This window comes from Hyla sarda, chromosome 3 (assembly GCF_029499605.1).
Source record: "Hyla sarda isolate aHylSar1 chromosome 3, aHylSar1.hap1, whole genome shotgun sequence".
Classification (NCBI taxonomy): domain Eukaryota; kingdom Metazoa; phylum Chordata; class Amphibia; order Anura; family Hylidae; genus Hyla; species Hyla sarda.
The window spans coordinates 344640957-344657478 of record NC_079191.1 but is presented as its reverse complement, the minus strand read 5'-3'; the positions used below and the strand labels follow the sequence as shown (position 1 = coordinate 344657478).

Genomic DNA, 16522 nt, shown 5'->3' with positions numbered 1-16522 from the left:
CGGAGTACCCCTTTAAGTACTATGCAGTATATTGTATTGCAGTTACTTGGACATATTGCACTGGTGATTGGGTTCTATACTGTGTTTTTATTCAGGAGGAGCACTACCAGTGCTGTCACTGTCAGTAAGGAAGAGCTTTGTCAGGACCTGAATGCGCTTCTTTATTCCTGCCTAACAATCATGTGTGTCTGCCTGCTCCTTGGAGGAGTAGCTAGCTCTTCTATGCCAGCAGTCAGACCCTCACAAAAATAAAATAGGCTGCATAGTCTAAAATCAAACTGGTTCAAGTAGCTGTCCAACTGTTGCAAAGGTACAACTCCCATCATGCCTGGAGAGCTTCAGGCATGGCGGGAGTTGTAGTTTTGCAACAGCTGGAGAGCAAGAGATAGGGTACAGTTTTACTCATCATCACTGCAGAACTTACAAGTGACTACAGCTCTGATGGGACAGTCAGGAGAATATACAATTATATAATGACCTGAGTGATGTCTTCTCTTTTGTATTTTCGTTTCTCTTCTTATTCATCTGGTCCAGACTGTAGTGTCTTCTTTCAGCTATATCTTCCTATGCAGAGTCTGAAGCTCGGACACCATTGGTTCCTCACTCAGCAGATCTTCATCCTCTGTATGAAGACAATAATCATTATAACCCTGCCAGATACTGTGCCCTTAAATATACCCATGCCACACACTGCGTCCCCCACCAAATATAACTCTGCCAAACAACATGCTCCCTGAAAATAATGCTGCCACACAATGTTTCATCTGTTTGGCAGAAACCCACTCCTGTACTGTCCTTCTCCAGACCCCTAAGTCCCCCTAGACGCATCTCTCCACTCATCCTTCAGACCCATAGGGACTCGTCCACACTGCGAACATTGAGCTGGCTGAATGTCCCTTTGCAGTAGGCATCACCAAAGTCATCAGCAGTGCTATGCGGACGTGCACCACATCTTAGACAGCAATGCAGTCTGGAAGAATTCCGCCCAAAGAATGTCCATGTTCATTCTTTGGGCGGTCATCCATTTCACCGGCAGAGTTCTGCAGCGTGCACAGAGTAGCAGAATCCCATTGAAAACAATGGGACTTTGCTGCAAGTGGAATTCCACAGCAGAATTTCACCAGTGGAATGTCCACTCAGACCCCTTAGTCATTCTCCTCCAGACCCCTCCGCCTTCCCAGAGTGCCCTGCCCTTAGTCCTTCTTCAGACCTCATTGTCCCCTTCTCCTCCCCACTATTTTGACCCCTTCCTCTTCAGTTTTCAGCCCCCCCACCATTTCTTTCATCCTCCACACTCCTCAGCCCACCCCCCTGTCATCCTCCACGTTCCTCTGTAATCCCCAGCCAAATTTTTAAAGGGTTAAAGTGTTATTCCCATGTGAGATTGGGTGCTCCCTGGCTCTATCTAGCCTGCTTGTGGTTGTCAGAGTTTGTCGAGAAGATGAGAATAGCAAAATAATTTGTGTAACTCTCATTGTCTTTAACACCTGCTCTGCTTTTTTCAGCTTGCTGACCACTTCTGGTAGCTGCAAAGCAGGCTGGAGGGGGTCGGGGAGCCCTTGATCCCAGATGGGAACTGCCCTTTAAGTTATATGACCGCATAAAAGATACAAAAAATTAGATTGTAATTTACTTTAGCTATTTTTCCAGTAACTTTTTCTTTCTTCTTCTGCTTTAACATTTACTATGCATACAGACTAAAATTGTATGCATTTGTGTGACCTTATGATTAGTGTGTCTTTTTATGTGGTATAGGTTCAACTAGATTATGTTGCACTACTACATGAATTCTCTCAGGGGACAACAATTTCAATGTTTCAACGTTTCAACTTCGTGTCAATGTCTCGTGAAGGACCTGATCACACTCCTGAGTAAGAACTTAATTATAAAAAATATTGTTTACACCAATGAACATATGTGGGGGGGATTTACTAAGCTTTTTCTGTCTTTTTTGTGTGCAATTTGCACAATTTTTCTGTCACAGCACATGCACAGGACCCACATCTGGAAGTGCTGTAGTGCAAGTCTTTATTTTAATGTTGTCTCTGACCTTTTCCAGCATTCTATATGGCCAAAGACAATGACCCTGATTTACTATTGTAAACCCGACATGTTTGCATTGCGCCAGAAATTCTGTCTGTGCCAGAATTTGCACCAGAATTGAAAAAAAAAAAAGACCAACTCTCCATTTTACTTTTAAAAAGCAGCGAGGCTGTTAGGAAAATGGACGCGGCCACCGAAAAGGGGGGCGTGTCCTGGACATTTTCACAAAAAAAATTACATATTTACTAAGGTTTCCACAGAAAATGTGGTGGATTTGAGCTGAGGAAAACCCTACAGATCAGAGTGTGGTGCCCCGGAACAGGACTTGGTCCTGTTCCTCTGTCGAAAGTCCCCTCAGCCAGAGCCCTTCCATGACAAGAGGGCTCTCCTGTAGGGCTTACCCCTAGTCGCCTCCTAGCAGTGTTGTTTAATGTATCAATAAATATATATATATATATATATATATATATATATATATATATATATTTAATATGTTATATAGGAATACCTCTGTATAGGACCTTAGAGGTCACGTGCCTTTAATTAAATTGTATTATGGTTTAAGGACCTTTGGGTCATGTGATAACCAGAGTTCACCGGGTCAGGACTGACATGTTCTGCTGACCAATGAGCTGTTGTTCCACCCCCTTAATATATATAAGGGGCTGCTGCCACTAAATTCTCTCTCTTAGTTCCGGATTATCAGAGAAAGCACCTCTCATATCATCTGCATCAATTCAAGCTAGGCCTGAAACCTAACCTTCAGCAGCCACAAAACCGTGAGTTATTCAAGCTCAACCTACAAATCCTGTGTGACTACTACAAATCCAAGTCTTCCAAAATAGTAGCACAGTGGCTAGCATCAAAGCTCATTGATCCCAGAGTCCCAGCAAACCTGTGTGGAATCTGTTCCATGGTTCGCTCTTGCAAGGACTGATCTGTTACATGCAGTTGCATAAAATCTGCAGTAAAGTTTCTTCCGTTTATTCATCCAAATCTGCTGTGGACATTCAATTATTTCTCCCTACCGTTTATGGGTCGGTTGGCGGTAGGACTATTACATTAAGGAAACCTCACCCTGGCATCACGACAATCAAGGTTTAATAACAAATATACCCTATACTATCACTGCAACACCCCAGACACCATTACCCTCCCAGGTACCACAAGAGCATGTGTGAAAAAAAAAAAAGAAAGAAAAATGTAGGGTAAAGTGCAAAATGTAGGGAAACCTTAGTAAATACCATGGAAAAAAATTGTAGGGAATTAAAACCCACAAAGAAAACTACACTCCAATCTTAGTAAATCAGGGCCAATATGTCATAAGTCGTATGGTTTCCAGGGTGCACAGATATGCCAAAGTGGGTGGGTGGATAATAGGGATGAAAGGATTTTCGAAAGTTATTAGTGCCAATTTCATGTGATTTTGGAGGAATCACATATAAATGAAAATAGAATAAGATGCAGTAAAAGTGTAAATACAGCCTCAGATGATGTGTATAACTGCTATATACTGCATATCCTGATCCAATAGAGACAGCTGTAACATACAGATGGAGCTGCTAGAAATGATCTGGTAGGTCACAGGAAGTCCCCAGGACTGACCATTTCCTGACACACAGATTTTCTGTGGGTCAGGCTGGTGTCAACTTGACCAAGTTGCAGAAATGGAACGTATAAATGCCAGTGTGCCGGTATGAAACCAATGATGTGGTATGACATGGGCAACAGAAAACCTGGAAGGCCTCTTTATATAAGGATTGCTCCTTTATTGTGTTCTGGATATGTGATGGAAGTTAGCTATGAAAATCTCTTTTGTCTAAAGAAAGTCTTTGTTGTTTTTTCTGTGATCATTTTTAGATCATTTTGGCTTTTAGAAATCTAACTCCCCCTGTCCTTATTGCTCAATCTGTTTGTGACACTAGAAAGTTGTTTTGTACAGCTGTTAGGATATATATATATATATATATATATATATATATATTTAAGGCCTGTATTTATTGGAGGGGTCGGCTGTTAAAAATAACGGCATGTGCAGGTTCAGGGGGCATGTTTATTTATATAATCAATTAAGCTTGCATCTATGGTGTATATCTCACAACAACAACCACATTTTAAGTAAAGTTGTGTTTTTTTTTAGGTTTACCATGAGGGTGGAAATGAAAGGTAAAATCTTTCCAACATCAAGTGCGAAAAGAAATAAAAAACAGGCCAAAAAAGAGGCAGCCTATCTTGCTCTACAAGAGATCAGAAAAGAGTTCCCACATGAGATTCCGGTATAATATTATTATTTTGACTATTAAACTTTGAAATGTATAGTATATAGAAATATTATTAGAAACTAATCATTATTGATATCATCATTAAGCAATAGACAGCAGGTTTCTTTTAAAGACAGTTTTTCAAACTGTCCAAATCTATGTCCAAATGGTTTTTGTGTAGAAATGTGAACCATAGATCAAAAATTTTTGGACACCTAGGCAGGTAGTTATTAACCTTTCCCTGGCGCACAGGCTCCTCGTCCAGTGCACAGGCTTGCTGGATTTATGTAGAGCCAGACTCCTCTACATAAATCCAGAAAACCCATGCACCCATACTGAAATTTCCTCTAGCTCCAAGCTAGCAGTGCTTTCAGCAGCAATCTATCACAGTCTGTTTAGCCAGCATACATTTTCTGCAAATATTGGGAGTGGTGGCGGGCTTGATAGAACGCCCCTTTCTCTCTAAGAAACCCCCTCTGTGTCTTGCCGAAAATGGAAAAAAATTCACAACATTTGCAGCTAGCACAGAAATTGTGATTTTTAAAAAATTCGCACATGATAACTACCCCTAATTTGTATTAAGAAATATATATTTCAAGCTTCTTTAAAGGAGGCCGTACACATAAGATAGTAAGTTTGTTCGTCTAACAGAAAAGTGTGTTTCAATTGGGAAGTTAGCCATTGACAGACACCTTACGGCTTATGAAGCACCAGATGGAACAAAGGATTGGACATGTTGAATTCCAACATGCCCCAACCCTCTTTTCCCTGACATCTGCTCTTGGGGGGCACTAGGCATGCCTCCATACACTTATTTGTGGACAAAGTTAATAGCAGTGATGATGTAATGCCTAAGGAACTAGTTTAAGAAAACAGAGGTAAACACTTTAAGGGTGTGTTCACATGTGCATATTTTTGCTGCGGATCTGCTACAGATTTGCTTCTTCATATTTTGCTGCTCGTTGACTTCAATGGTTAGAAAAATCGGCTACAGCAAATCTGTAGCAGAAAATACTCACGTGTGAACGCACCCTAAGAGAGTATTCAAATACACACTGGTGAACACACCTTAAGAGAGTATTCCCACATGCATATATTTGCTGCAGATCTGCTGAAGATTTTGTTGCCCAATGAAGTCAATAGGCAGCAGCATCTTCACGTGTCAATGTTCCCCTTAGAGAGTTTTAGATGACTTCATGACCTGAAACAAATGAACTGCCTATGTATATGGTGGAAGTTGTTTTTTCTCTATCGGCTCCATTGGGGGACACAGACCGTGGGTGTATCTTGCTGCCTCTAGGAGGTGTGACACTATGTTTTTTATTTTGCTAGTATAGGGACGTGTTAGTTTTTTTTATTCCCTTTCTTTTCCGTTTTCAGGTGGGGACTCAGGAACTGCGGTTCACTGTTTCCCCATTGCGAGTACAGGGGCACAGACATTGCGTAAATGCGCCCCCTCGCCAACGGTCAGCGCCTGGGTGGTACCTCATGGGTCTGGGTCGCCCTATTTTCCTGCTCGCCTCGCTTGCGCATAGCAGACAGGTGTGATGCAGGTAACTAAAGCTGACTTCACTGAAGACTTCATTAGGTAAGTTCTTCTGACTGAGGTAAGTACTTTCCCTCTTTCTCCTCAGGTAAGCGGACTTGCAACTGCTGGAGCCCCCCTGTTTTTGGCCCACCTTTTCAGGTTGGGCTGGCTTACTGGGAATGGACTTTTATTGGGGACTTTATTCTGGGGGAGCAGTGGCACTTTGAGGGGGCATGTATGTTATGTTTGGCACTGTGTGTGTGTGTAGTGTGTTACGTTGAACAGCGCCTTATATGCGGCTTACAGCCGTGGCGCTAGTACGGGCCGGCTTACTTTCGTTTTCGCCGGCAGCGCCTTATATGCGGCTGACAGCCGCGGCGCTGGTACGAGCCGGGTGCTCTCAGCGCCGGCTTACTTTCATTTTCTCCGGCAGTCTCTGCCAGCGTATTTACCGCCCGCTCTGTTCTCCCGAGCGCATATGAGAATGACATGTGCGCTCGGGACAAGGAGCGGGCGCCATTACAGCTCCTTCTCGGCCTGGTTTTAGCTCTGCCCACAGGGCTGTCGGAGCTCTTCTGAGGCACGCATGAGCCTCCAATCAGCGCCGTGGGCGCGAATTTCAGTCAGAGGGGGGGGCCAACTAGTTAGTGCCTCTGCTGCAGGCATGCCCCCCTCTACCATTGGCTGTCCCTTTCTCACTCTAGCTGCGTGGAGCTGTTCTCCTCTCTACAGCTGCCAGGATACGTATACTTATTTGGTCTGTAAACACTGTAGTACCTAAATGCCTGGCTCTGCCGAGCCCACTTGCCTGCCTGCTCCGCTGCTCCCCCAGACCCCCTGGTACCCCCTGATGCCCTTTCAGTCCCGGTGGGTTCAGCCGCTCCACCCCCCTGGGTTTCTCCCTGACCCAGTATATGGCTGACTTGACCCAAGTCTCCCGTTCGGTGGCTGAGGCCTCCTGGGTAGTGGTGTCTGCCCTGAAGGGGTCTTCCCTGTGCAGGACCACTGAGAGGGTCCGCTCCTCTTTTCCTCATGCTTCACACTCTCACAAGCGTACTAGGGGTGCCTCGTCTGACTCTTCCATTGAGTCTTCAGATAGACGTGGGCGTTCCCCTCGTGGGTCCCGCCCCCCCACCCCTGTCATCTGGGCACAAACATCATTCCTCCAGAGGACGTTCTCGGAATCACCGCTCTGCCTCGCCAGAGCTGCGTACCCGGTCAGGTTCGCCCCCTCCAGGAATGCCTCTACTCATTCACTTCCCCTGGTGAACTGGTGGACGAGGCTTCCGAGCCAGCATCTGACTCAGAGGACCACTCGGACTCAATTGCAACGGTGAACTCATTGGTGACAGCCATAAGAGACACCTTTCACCTAGATGACCCAGGATCTTCGGATGTCTATCCAGAAGTATCCTTTCATCGTGCTAAGCCAGCACCTCAAAGGTTCAGCTCTCACGCTGACTTTGACGACATTCTGGAATCTGCATGGAAACATCAAGACAAGAGGTTCCCGGGAATCAAGAACATTATCCATTTGTCAAGGACTTTGTCGCAAAGGTGGTTTCCCCTCCCTCAGTGGATCCACCAATCTCCCGGATCTCTAGGGCGACTACACTGCCACTGGCAGTTGCCGCTGCCTTCAAGGATCCCACAGACAAGAAGGTAGAATTCTTAGCGAAGTTTGCTTCTGAAGCAGCTGGCTCTTCTCTTCTTCCCATCTTCGCCTCGACATGGGTGTCCAAGGCCCTGTCGGAGTGGTGCCAAAAGCTTCATCAGGATATCTTAGCGGGATCTGCTCTGGCTCTCCAATGCTCTAAAGCTGGGGACTTTCTGTGCGCAGCTTCCATGTAGTCAAGCCATTGTTCTGCCTTTGCTGTGGGTCACCTAGCGGCTCTCTGCTGCTTTATGTGGCTTAAAGTTTGGAATGCGGATGCCGCTTCCAAAAGGTCTCTCACTGAGCTTCCCTTTATGGGTGGCCATCCTTTTGCCAAACGCCTCAATGAGATTATCTCTTAGGCAACGGGAGGTAAGAGTTCCTTCTTACCTCAAAATAAGGCTCGCCCTTCTTCCCAAAGGAAGTCCTTTTTCCTTTCTGATTCCAGCTAAGGGTCCGGGCAGGCGCCCTCGTGGGACAAGAATGCTCCCTCGTGCCGGGCACGCCCGGCTTGGAAGTCGGACTCCAACCGGTCCGGCCGTTTTGCTCCCAAATCGGGCAACCGCAAGCCCACTTCTGCATGAAGTGAGGCCCCCACCGTGGTTTCTTTCGGGTGGGAGGTAGTCTCTTGTTTTCCGAGACATCTGGACTTCACACATTCAGGACTCTGGGGTCAGGGATGTGGTATCCAACGCTTACTGGATCGAATTCGCCTCCCTTCCGAGGGATCGCGTTTTTCGATCCCAGGCCCACCCGGTCTCCTCCTCTGGCGAAGCAATTTCGAGCGGCTCTCCAGTCTCTGCTTCTCCAGGGGGTTATCGTCTTCCTTCCTCCAGGGGAATGTTTTCAGGGTTTCTATTCAAATTATTATTATTTTTTTTGTGGTCCCCAAGATGGATGGTTCTGTGTGACCAATCCAACCTTCACCTTCTCATCCACCACTTCAGAATGTAATCTCTCCGTTCGGTGGTGGCGTCCCTTGAACAAAGGGAGTTCCCATCATCGGTGGACATCAAGGATGTCTACCTCCATGTGCCAATATTTCCGGGCCATCATCGGTACCTCCGCTTGCGGTTCCGGAGGGGCACTTTCAATTCGTAGCCCTCCCCTTTGGTTTGGCCACAACTCCTCGGGTCCTTACAAAGATCCTTGCGCCAGTGTCGGGCCTGTTTGGTCGAGGGGAATCTCGGTGATATCCTATCTGGACGACCCTCTCATCAAGGCTCCGACCAGAGCCCAGAGTCTGGAGAATCTGGACGTCAATCTCCACTATCTGACTCGCTTCGGGTGGATGGTCAACCGGGACAAGTCAGTCTCCTGTCCTACCCAGTCTCTAACCTTCCTTGGACTTCGATTCAACAGCCTCTGCCCGCATTTGTCTTCTGTCAGACAAACGTCTGGCGCTCTGGTCGGGGTTCCGCTCCCTTCGGACTCAGGTATCAGTCTCCATCTGCACTTGTATGGAAGTCCTGGGTCGGGTGGTGGCAACTATGGTGGCCGTACCCTTTGCCCAGTTTCATTACCACCCCCTTCAACTGGCGATTCTCTCTCGATGGAACAGGTCTCCTCTTTCCCTCGATTGTCAGATTGTTCTCCCTCTCAGGGTCCATCAGTCTCTGCTCTGGTGGCTCCGCTCCCCCCTTCTTCTCCAAGGGTGCTCCTTTCTTCCCCTTCTCTGGCAGGTTGTTACAATGGTTGCCAGCCTGTCGGGCTGGGGTGGCATGTTCAGGGATTGGATGGTCCAGGGACTCTGGTCTCCCCTGGAGACCCTTCTTCCGATAAATATATTGGAATTACGGGCGATTCTTCTTTGTCTTCTTCATTGGGAGTCCCGTCTTCAGTCCCGTCTTGTTATAATCGACAGGGCGGCGCCCGCAGCTCGGCAGCCAAGGTCGAGGAGTCCAAGATTCTCACCTGGGCGGAGAGTAAGGTTCCGGCCATTTCGGCATTTCACATTCCGGGAGTGTTCAACTGGGAAGCGGACTTTCTCAGTCGGTCTCTTCGTACGGAGGTCTTCGCGCAGCTCTGCGACCTCTGGGGCTTTCCGGACAGGGTTGGAGCTGGGGTTGTCTCTCAGTTCCCTTAAGGGTCGGGTTTCGGCCCCTGGTTTCTATTTCTCATGTCCGGACCTTCCTGCAAGGAGTGGCGCACGCTGTTCCTCCTTATCGGTCACCTTCTCCCCCTTGGGTCTTAAACTTGGTTCTGAGTGCCCTCCAGGGTGAACCCTTTGAGCCCCTTAGAGAGGTGTCTCTCCGCCTCCTTTCTTGGAAAGTGGCGTTTCTTGTTGCTATCACCTCCTGCTGTTCTCGGTTTCTGGTGATCCACCAGGACGAGGTCGTTTTCCGCCCAGTTCCTTCCTTTTTGCCTAAGGTGGTCTCGGCCTTTCATCTCAATGAGGACATTGTCCTCCCGTCCTTTTGTCCTGCTTCTTTTCATCCTAAGGAGCGCTTACTACGCAAGCTGGATGTAGTTTGGGCTGTTCGGTCTTATCGCTCCATCACTTCTTCGTTTTGTCAGTGTGATTCCTTTTTTGTCCTTACGGAAGGTCGTCGCAAGGGACAACCTGTTTCCAAGGCCACCATTTCTCGATGGATTTGGTCCGCCATTGCGGAAGCCTGTCGCTGTAAGGGAAAGATTCCTCCTTTCAGGGTTGTGGCTCATTCAACACGTTCTGTTCGGCTAACTGGGCTCTCCAGAATAGAGCCTCGGCCTCGCAGATTTGCAAGGCGGCTACCTGGTCGTCTTTGCACACTTTCTCGAGTTTTTTCCCGAGTTCATACTTTCGCATCGGCTGATGCTAGTCTGGGTCGTAAAGTGTTGCAGTGGATCGGCCGTTTGCCTGATTACTTATCTGCCCACCCAAGGGACAGCTTTGGTACGTCCCACGGTCTGTGTCCCCCAATGGAGCCAATAGAGAAAAGGAGATTTTTTAACACTTACCGTAAAATCTCTTTCTCGAAGGATCCATTGGGGGACACAGCTTCCGCCCTTTTTGGGTTTTTTCCTTTGGTTCTCTGTCCGAGGGTGTGTTCATTTATGTTTTTTCTTGTGGTTCTCGGACAGTTTTGGGTTTTTCTTTGCCCTATTGGTCTCCTCCTATTGCTCTGGAACTTAAACTGACTAGCTCAGAGCCTGAAGGCGGGTATATCCTGCTGGGAGGAGCTGACTTTAAAAAAAAAAATTATCATAGTGTCACACCTCCTAGAGACAGCAAGATACACCCACGGTCTGTGTCCCCCAATGGATCCTTCGAGAAAAAGATTTTACGGTAAGTGTTAAAAAATCTCCTTTTTTTTTTTTTACCTTTTTAAGACAGTCTGTCTTATGTCTGAGGTTAGAATAAGACATTCCATTTTCTCTGCAGTAAGTTATTAGCTGGAAGTCAGTAGAGAAATATATGATGCCATACCTACAATAGGGTTTTTGTCTGCAACATTTTTGTACAGCAGGGCGTTATTTCTCACATTCTTTTTTTTTTTCTTCTAGGAGTTGCCAGATGTTTTCATAGATGAGTCTGGTTCTCAAAATTCTTCTCTGTCTGAAAGGTATGAAAATACTTAATGCTTCAGTTAAACTTTTCATTTAAAAGGGGCTATGTATCCAGGGGAGAGACTAAAGGGGTTATATTAAGGCTCAACTTTCCACTGACCAGTGGGGGGTGTGACTGAAATTAAAATGAAGGAGTTTTATTACTAGTTAGGGTCTTATTCAGGGTTGGGCCAAGACATTGTGCTGCCCTGGGTCCAAGAGTGAAATGCCATCAAAAACGTTGCCACATCTATTATAGATACAGCGGCAGGGGCGTAGCTGTAGAGGTAGCAGCCGCACCGGGGCCCTGGTGCCTAAGGGGGCCCCAAAGCACATCTGCCCCATAAGAGAGAAGTACAAAATTTGGCATATGGGGCCCTGTTGCACATTTTGCATCAGGGCCCCCGAAACTATATTATCAAATGAATAAAATAGGTAAAGATGAAATTTGAAGGAATAAGGATGGTATGAAAATGTATAATATGTAAAAATAAAAGAGAAAATCTGTGTGTGTGTGTGTATATATATATATATATATATATATATATATATATATATATATATATACATATATACGACAGAAACAAAAGGAATATTTATAAAATGAAAGGGGGAATAAAATAAGGGGGAAAATGGAAATTGAAATTTATTAAGAAGAAATGGAATATATAAATAAAATAAAAATATCTTATTTATAAATAAATATGAATAGATGTATATTAATAAATGAATACATTATAAGTATAATTAAATAAATATATATCAACAAATCTGTAAATAATTTTTTTTTTGGAAGAGCAAAATATACTTATCCCAACACACTGCTGAGCAACAAAGAAGAAGGAAGTTACCTGGGCGATAATTACCTATATTGCCTACACTATGATCTGATTGGTTACTGTAATGGTGCAGCACATTAGGTTGCATATTGGATAACATGTTTGTCTGCACCTTTATATGTAAAGTTTTTTCTTTAATACATACAGTACTTATTTGTTGCTGAGTTCAGTAAAAGAAGTTAAAAGCATAATAGAAGCGTCTTGTCTTGCCTTAAAATCTCCTGCACTCTGGTCTTTCCTCTCACCTCAGCAGGCCTCTGTATGAGTCTGTGATCACATGACCAGCAGGGGGAAGAGCTGAGCAGGCAGGCCGAGATCGCTCAGTGTATGGCAGTGTTTCCCAAGCAGAGTTTTTCATAAGATTACATTTACCAATGATAATGTTTCACCCTTAAAAGGTTGTCTGGAATTTTTCTGTTGATGGCCAATCTTTAGGATAGACATTAATATCTGATCAGTGAGAGTCCAACAGCCAGCACTCCAGTCAACCAGCTGTTTGCCAGAGCAAAAGCCCCCACAAACACAGTGAATGGAGCCAGAAGCAGACACAGAGCACATTGTGTAGTGTCCAGGATTGCCACTGTACCAGTGACAGCAGCTCCATGAATGCTGGCCAGCACTTCTATGGAAGGGGGCCAACTCAACATCATCCAATGAGGACAGTCTAATTTTAGGTGATGCAAGGAAGGGCCGTGTCTGCCTCCTTATTAGATGATGCTGAGCTGGTGGCAGTGCTATGCTTGTTATGCATGCTAGCGGTGTCCAATCCCCAACCCCCCTGCCTCTCTGGGGTTATCCAAAGATTATAAAGCCTACTCATACCACTATTGACAGCAGTAAAAACATAACACTTTCAGTTTGTAAAAGTTCATAATATAAATGAATATTTATTTTTCAGTGCTGGGGGTGAATTCAGTGGTAATAGAAGTTTTTCTGAAAATGGATTCTCTGATTCAGGATCTGCAACTTCTGAGGTAATTCCAAGCAAATGAGAAAGTGCAAGTATTGGGCATATCTTTTGAAATGTGGCATAGTGCTTAACTTTCAGATAAGAAACTATCACTATCAATGTTGATTTTAGGGTTACAAAAGGACCCGTCCTATTAAACACTGTGTTCATACTTGCATTCATTCTTTTCTAAATCCAGTGGAAAAAATATAGAAATCCTGATTTTAAAGGGGTACTCCGGCGCTTAGACATCTTATCCCCTATCCAAAGGATAGGGGATAAGATGCCTGAATGTTGGGGTCCAGCCCCTGGGGACCCCCGTGATCTTGCATGCCGCACCCCGTTAAAATCAGTCCCCAGAGCATGTTCGCTCCGGGTATGATTACTGGCGATCACGGGGCCGGAGCATTGTCACTGCTCCGCCCCCGTGTGACGTCACGCTCTGCCCCCACAATGCAAGCCTATGGGAAGGGGTGTGACAGCTGTCAATCAGACATCTTATCCTTTATCCTTTTGGATAGTGGATCAGATTTCTAGAGGCAGAGTACCCTTTTAATTAAAAACAGAAACAGATGTGTAGGAGGCTTTAAACTTTGTGACGAAAACCAGACTTTTGTATCAGAGAAGTCTGGCCAAAAGTGTTCTTTATGTAAGAATTAAAGGCAACAAGTCATATTTTTCATGTGGAAACAAGACTAAGTGACCCAAATATGCATAACAAAATGGGTACTGGATTACAAAAAAAAGGAAAAATGTTACCATATCTGGACAATAATGCTGTTGCAACTCTCATAAAGGGCAATCTTTCGGACCCCCCCAAAAGGATAATTTTTTCACCTTTTCATACGAAAGCTTTTTATTCATGATTTCAGGACACCAATCCTGTTGCAACTCCCAAAAGGCAGAATTTTTGCAACGCTTGGAAAAATCCAATGTGTTTTCTTTCTTGATAATTTCTCCAGCTTTTTAATAATTACAAAAGCTATTTCTTCACTTTTTACTATTTCTTCACTATTTTGAGACATTGTCACCAATCCTTTTGCAACTTCTAAAAAGGATTTCTCAGCAGAAAGGGATACTTTATGCATCTTTTTTAGAGTTAAATAACAAAATTCGCTAGTGTAGTGTATTTTTAAACACGCTGTTAGTTACCATGGGTTACTGCACGTCACCGTAACTTTGACATTAACTTAGCCTTAAAACCTCGGGGTGTGGCATGGAGGTTGAGAGGAGCGGTCGCACGCTGTAAGCGCTCCCGCTCAGAACCTGCTTTTTACTTATCCTGAGCCAAATCCTAGAGTCCCTGATGCCGGTAACCCGTTCTATGTTCCAAAATATGGCCCCTAAAACAGATCCCTCCAAAGGAAAGGACCGTACAGCGGTCAACAAGCTACAAGATTATGCCCGCTCAGACAAACAAGATGGCGCCAGGCAGGCTGCAGCGCATTCCTCTACCTCAGCTGCTGCTGCGCGGGAGGCTTCCTCGCTGGGAGGACTGAAGGACTCACCCGAAGCGACGCTGAAGCGGTGAGCTATCCATGCCTGCAAAACCTCCCTAACTGGGAAAATGGAGGAAGTGAAGATAGATGTGGGCCTATTGAGACAAGATCTCCAAAACCTTAGAGAATGGGTCACTGAAACAGAGACGGGGATCTCCAACATCGAGGACACTATTGTCCCCCTCCCTGCCTCCCTCACCACTGTGCAGGAACAGCTTGAATTGGCCAGGCAAAAGAACGATGATTTGGAGAATAGACTGCGCCGGGATAACAGGGTGATTGGCTTAGCCGAGCGCACAGAGGGCTTTTGTGGAGGAGTGGATTAAGGACTTGTTCCCTGAGGTATCCTTCTCCTCTGCATTCGTGGCTGAACGCGCATATCATGTACCCTCCAGACCACAGATACCAGGGACATCGCCGTGTTCGCTTCTAGCCAGGCTCCTGAACTGCAACGACCGCGATTGATACTCTGCTCTGCACGGAGATTACTGGAGATTACCTTCAATTCTAGTATGGTCCCCATATTTCCAGACTTCTCCTCTGAGTTACAACGCCACAGAGCTACTTTCACATCTATCACGGCTGAGAGAGAAGGGGGTCTCTTACTCCAAGCGGGTGGTAGACGGAGACAGAGCTATTTTCTTTACTATGCCTCAAGAGGTGGACGACTGGCTGAATAGAAGATGGAGAGCCCAGTGATGTGCCTGTTACTCTCTGCTGCAGAACCATGAAGCCTATACTGCGTGACCCTCTACGGAAACCTCACCGTGGATGCCCTTGTTTGGATGTGCCCTTGCGTGATTCCTTTGCTGATCCGGTTCACAACGGTTAAGACACAGTTGACTCTGTTGCCTCTTCGGAATGTTTGAACTTGAACTGGTAAGGTATTGAGTTTTCCCCCTGGCTGCACACCCTCTATCCTTTGGCCCACTTCACTTTACATCTGGACCCTCTCCCCCTTCTGGTTGGGTGGGTTCACCTTACCCCCCTGACCTCCTGTGGACCTCGGATGGGCCATAGCAGCATGTCCTTATACCCCCGGATCGCCCTCCCTTCATGCCCCCCTTCCCCCCTCTCAACTGACAGTCCCCCTCTCTCTTGTTCACCCTCCCCTGTTCCCTATCCCCTAAACTGCCCTCAGTACCCACCTCCTTGAGATGGGGTACTCATCTGAAAGCTATGCAGCATTTGGGTGCACTTGGACTTATGGACTGGGGTATCCTACTATGTGTACCTTATTGCTGTGTGGGGCGGTGGGGATACTACCATAACAATTGCACATGGTACTGTCCCTTTGGTTATATACTCCCTGAGCTGGGAGTGCTTACATTGGCTATGATTCTCTTTTTGTCCCACTATCAATCCCTGGATTTCCCTCCCCCTACATCATCTTGTTCCTTTTCTCCTTTCTCCGCTCCTTTGCTTTTCTCTTTCCTTTCTACCCCTCCCTTTTTTTTCTCCCCCCTCCCCCCCCCCTTCTCCTTTCTCTTCTTACCCTTTTTTTCTCCCCTACTCCCTTTCGTTTTCTCCTTCCCTTATCTCTTCTCATAATTGTCTTTTCCTCCCTTAGTGCTTCTCCTCTCCTCTTCCCCTTGCCAGTACTCTTTTTCCTCTGTATGGTTCCTCCTTCTCCCATCTGTGCTTTATGTGGGGCTTTAATGATACTACTCAGGGACTTCTCAATCTCTATATACCAGCAGGTTCTCCCCCCTAGATAGAGCTGTTGCTCTACTGATGCTTCCTTTGCATTATTACCGTTACTCTAGTTACTTCTTGTTATTTGTTTTCTGTCCCACATATAGGTGGGTGTACTGTTTTATGCTTTATGCTTTGTGGTCTCCTGCGTCCCTCCACCTCTAATTTACCATACTCATGGTTCTATGCACCTTTATCACCTTTTTATTTGCTATTTTTATTATTTTATGGACAGGCACTGACGTTTTTCCTTACTTTTAGTTTTTTACTGTGGCGGATCTCAGACTGATGTCCTGGAATATCCGAGGTGCTCGCACCCCGCAGAAAAGGGCTTTGATTTTTGCTCACATTAGAAGGTACCACCCACATATTGTCACCCTACAGGAAACACATCTCACTCTGGATAGGGCCAATCAACTATCTCAGCCCTGGGTTCAGTGGTCCCTACATTCTTACCATACCTCTTATTCTAGGGGTGTCACAGTCTTTTTTAGTCGTAAGGTGAGGTGGGAACCAGTTACTGTCC

The 16522-nt window shown here is 45.8% G+C and overlaps 1 protein-coding gene and 1 long non-coding RNA gene across 3 annotated transcripts in view; one reads left to right on the top strand and one right to left on the bottom strand.

Moving 5' to 3' along the window:
* Positions 1–16522, bottom strand: part of LOC130362628 (uncharacterized) — a 101879-nt gene that overhangs the window by 9645 nt on the left and 75712 nt on the right. The window contains exon 4 of the long non-coding RNA XR_008891496.1: positions 10896–11024. This is a non-coding gene — a long non-coding RNA (uncharacterized LOC130362628). The remainder of the gene's footprint in view (positions 1–10895; positions 11025–16522) is intronic.
* LOC130362626 (interferon-induced, double-stranded RNA-activated protein kinase-like) overlaps positions 1–16522 on the top strand; it is a 97931-nt gene that overhangs the window by 15644 nt on the left and 65765 nt on the right. For both annotated transcript variants that reach the window (XM_056567426.1, XM_056567427.1), the window contains exons 5-8: positions 1756–1871; positions 4184–4319; positions 10973–11031; positions 12752–12827. In XM_056567426.1, the coding sequence (XP_056423401.1) occupies positions 1756–1871; positions 4184–4319; positions 10973–11031; positions 12752–12827 (387 nt within the window). The remainder of the gene's footprint in view (positions 1–1755; positions 1872–4183; positions 4320–10972; positions 11032–12751; positions 12828–16522) is intronic.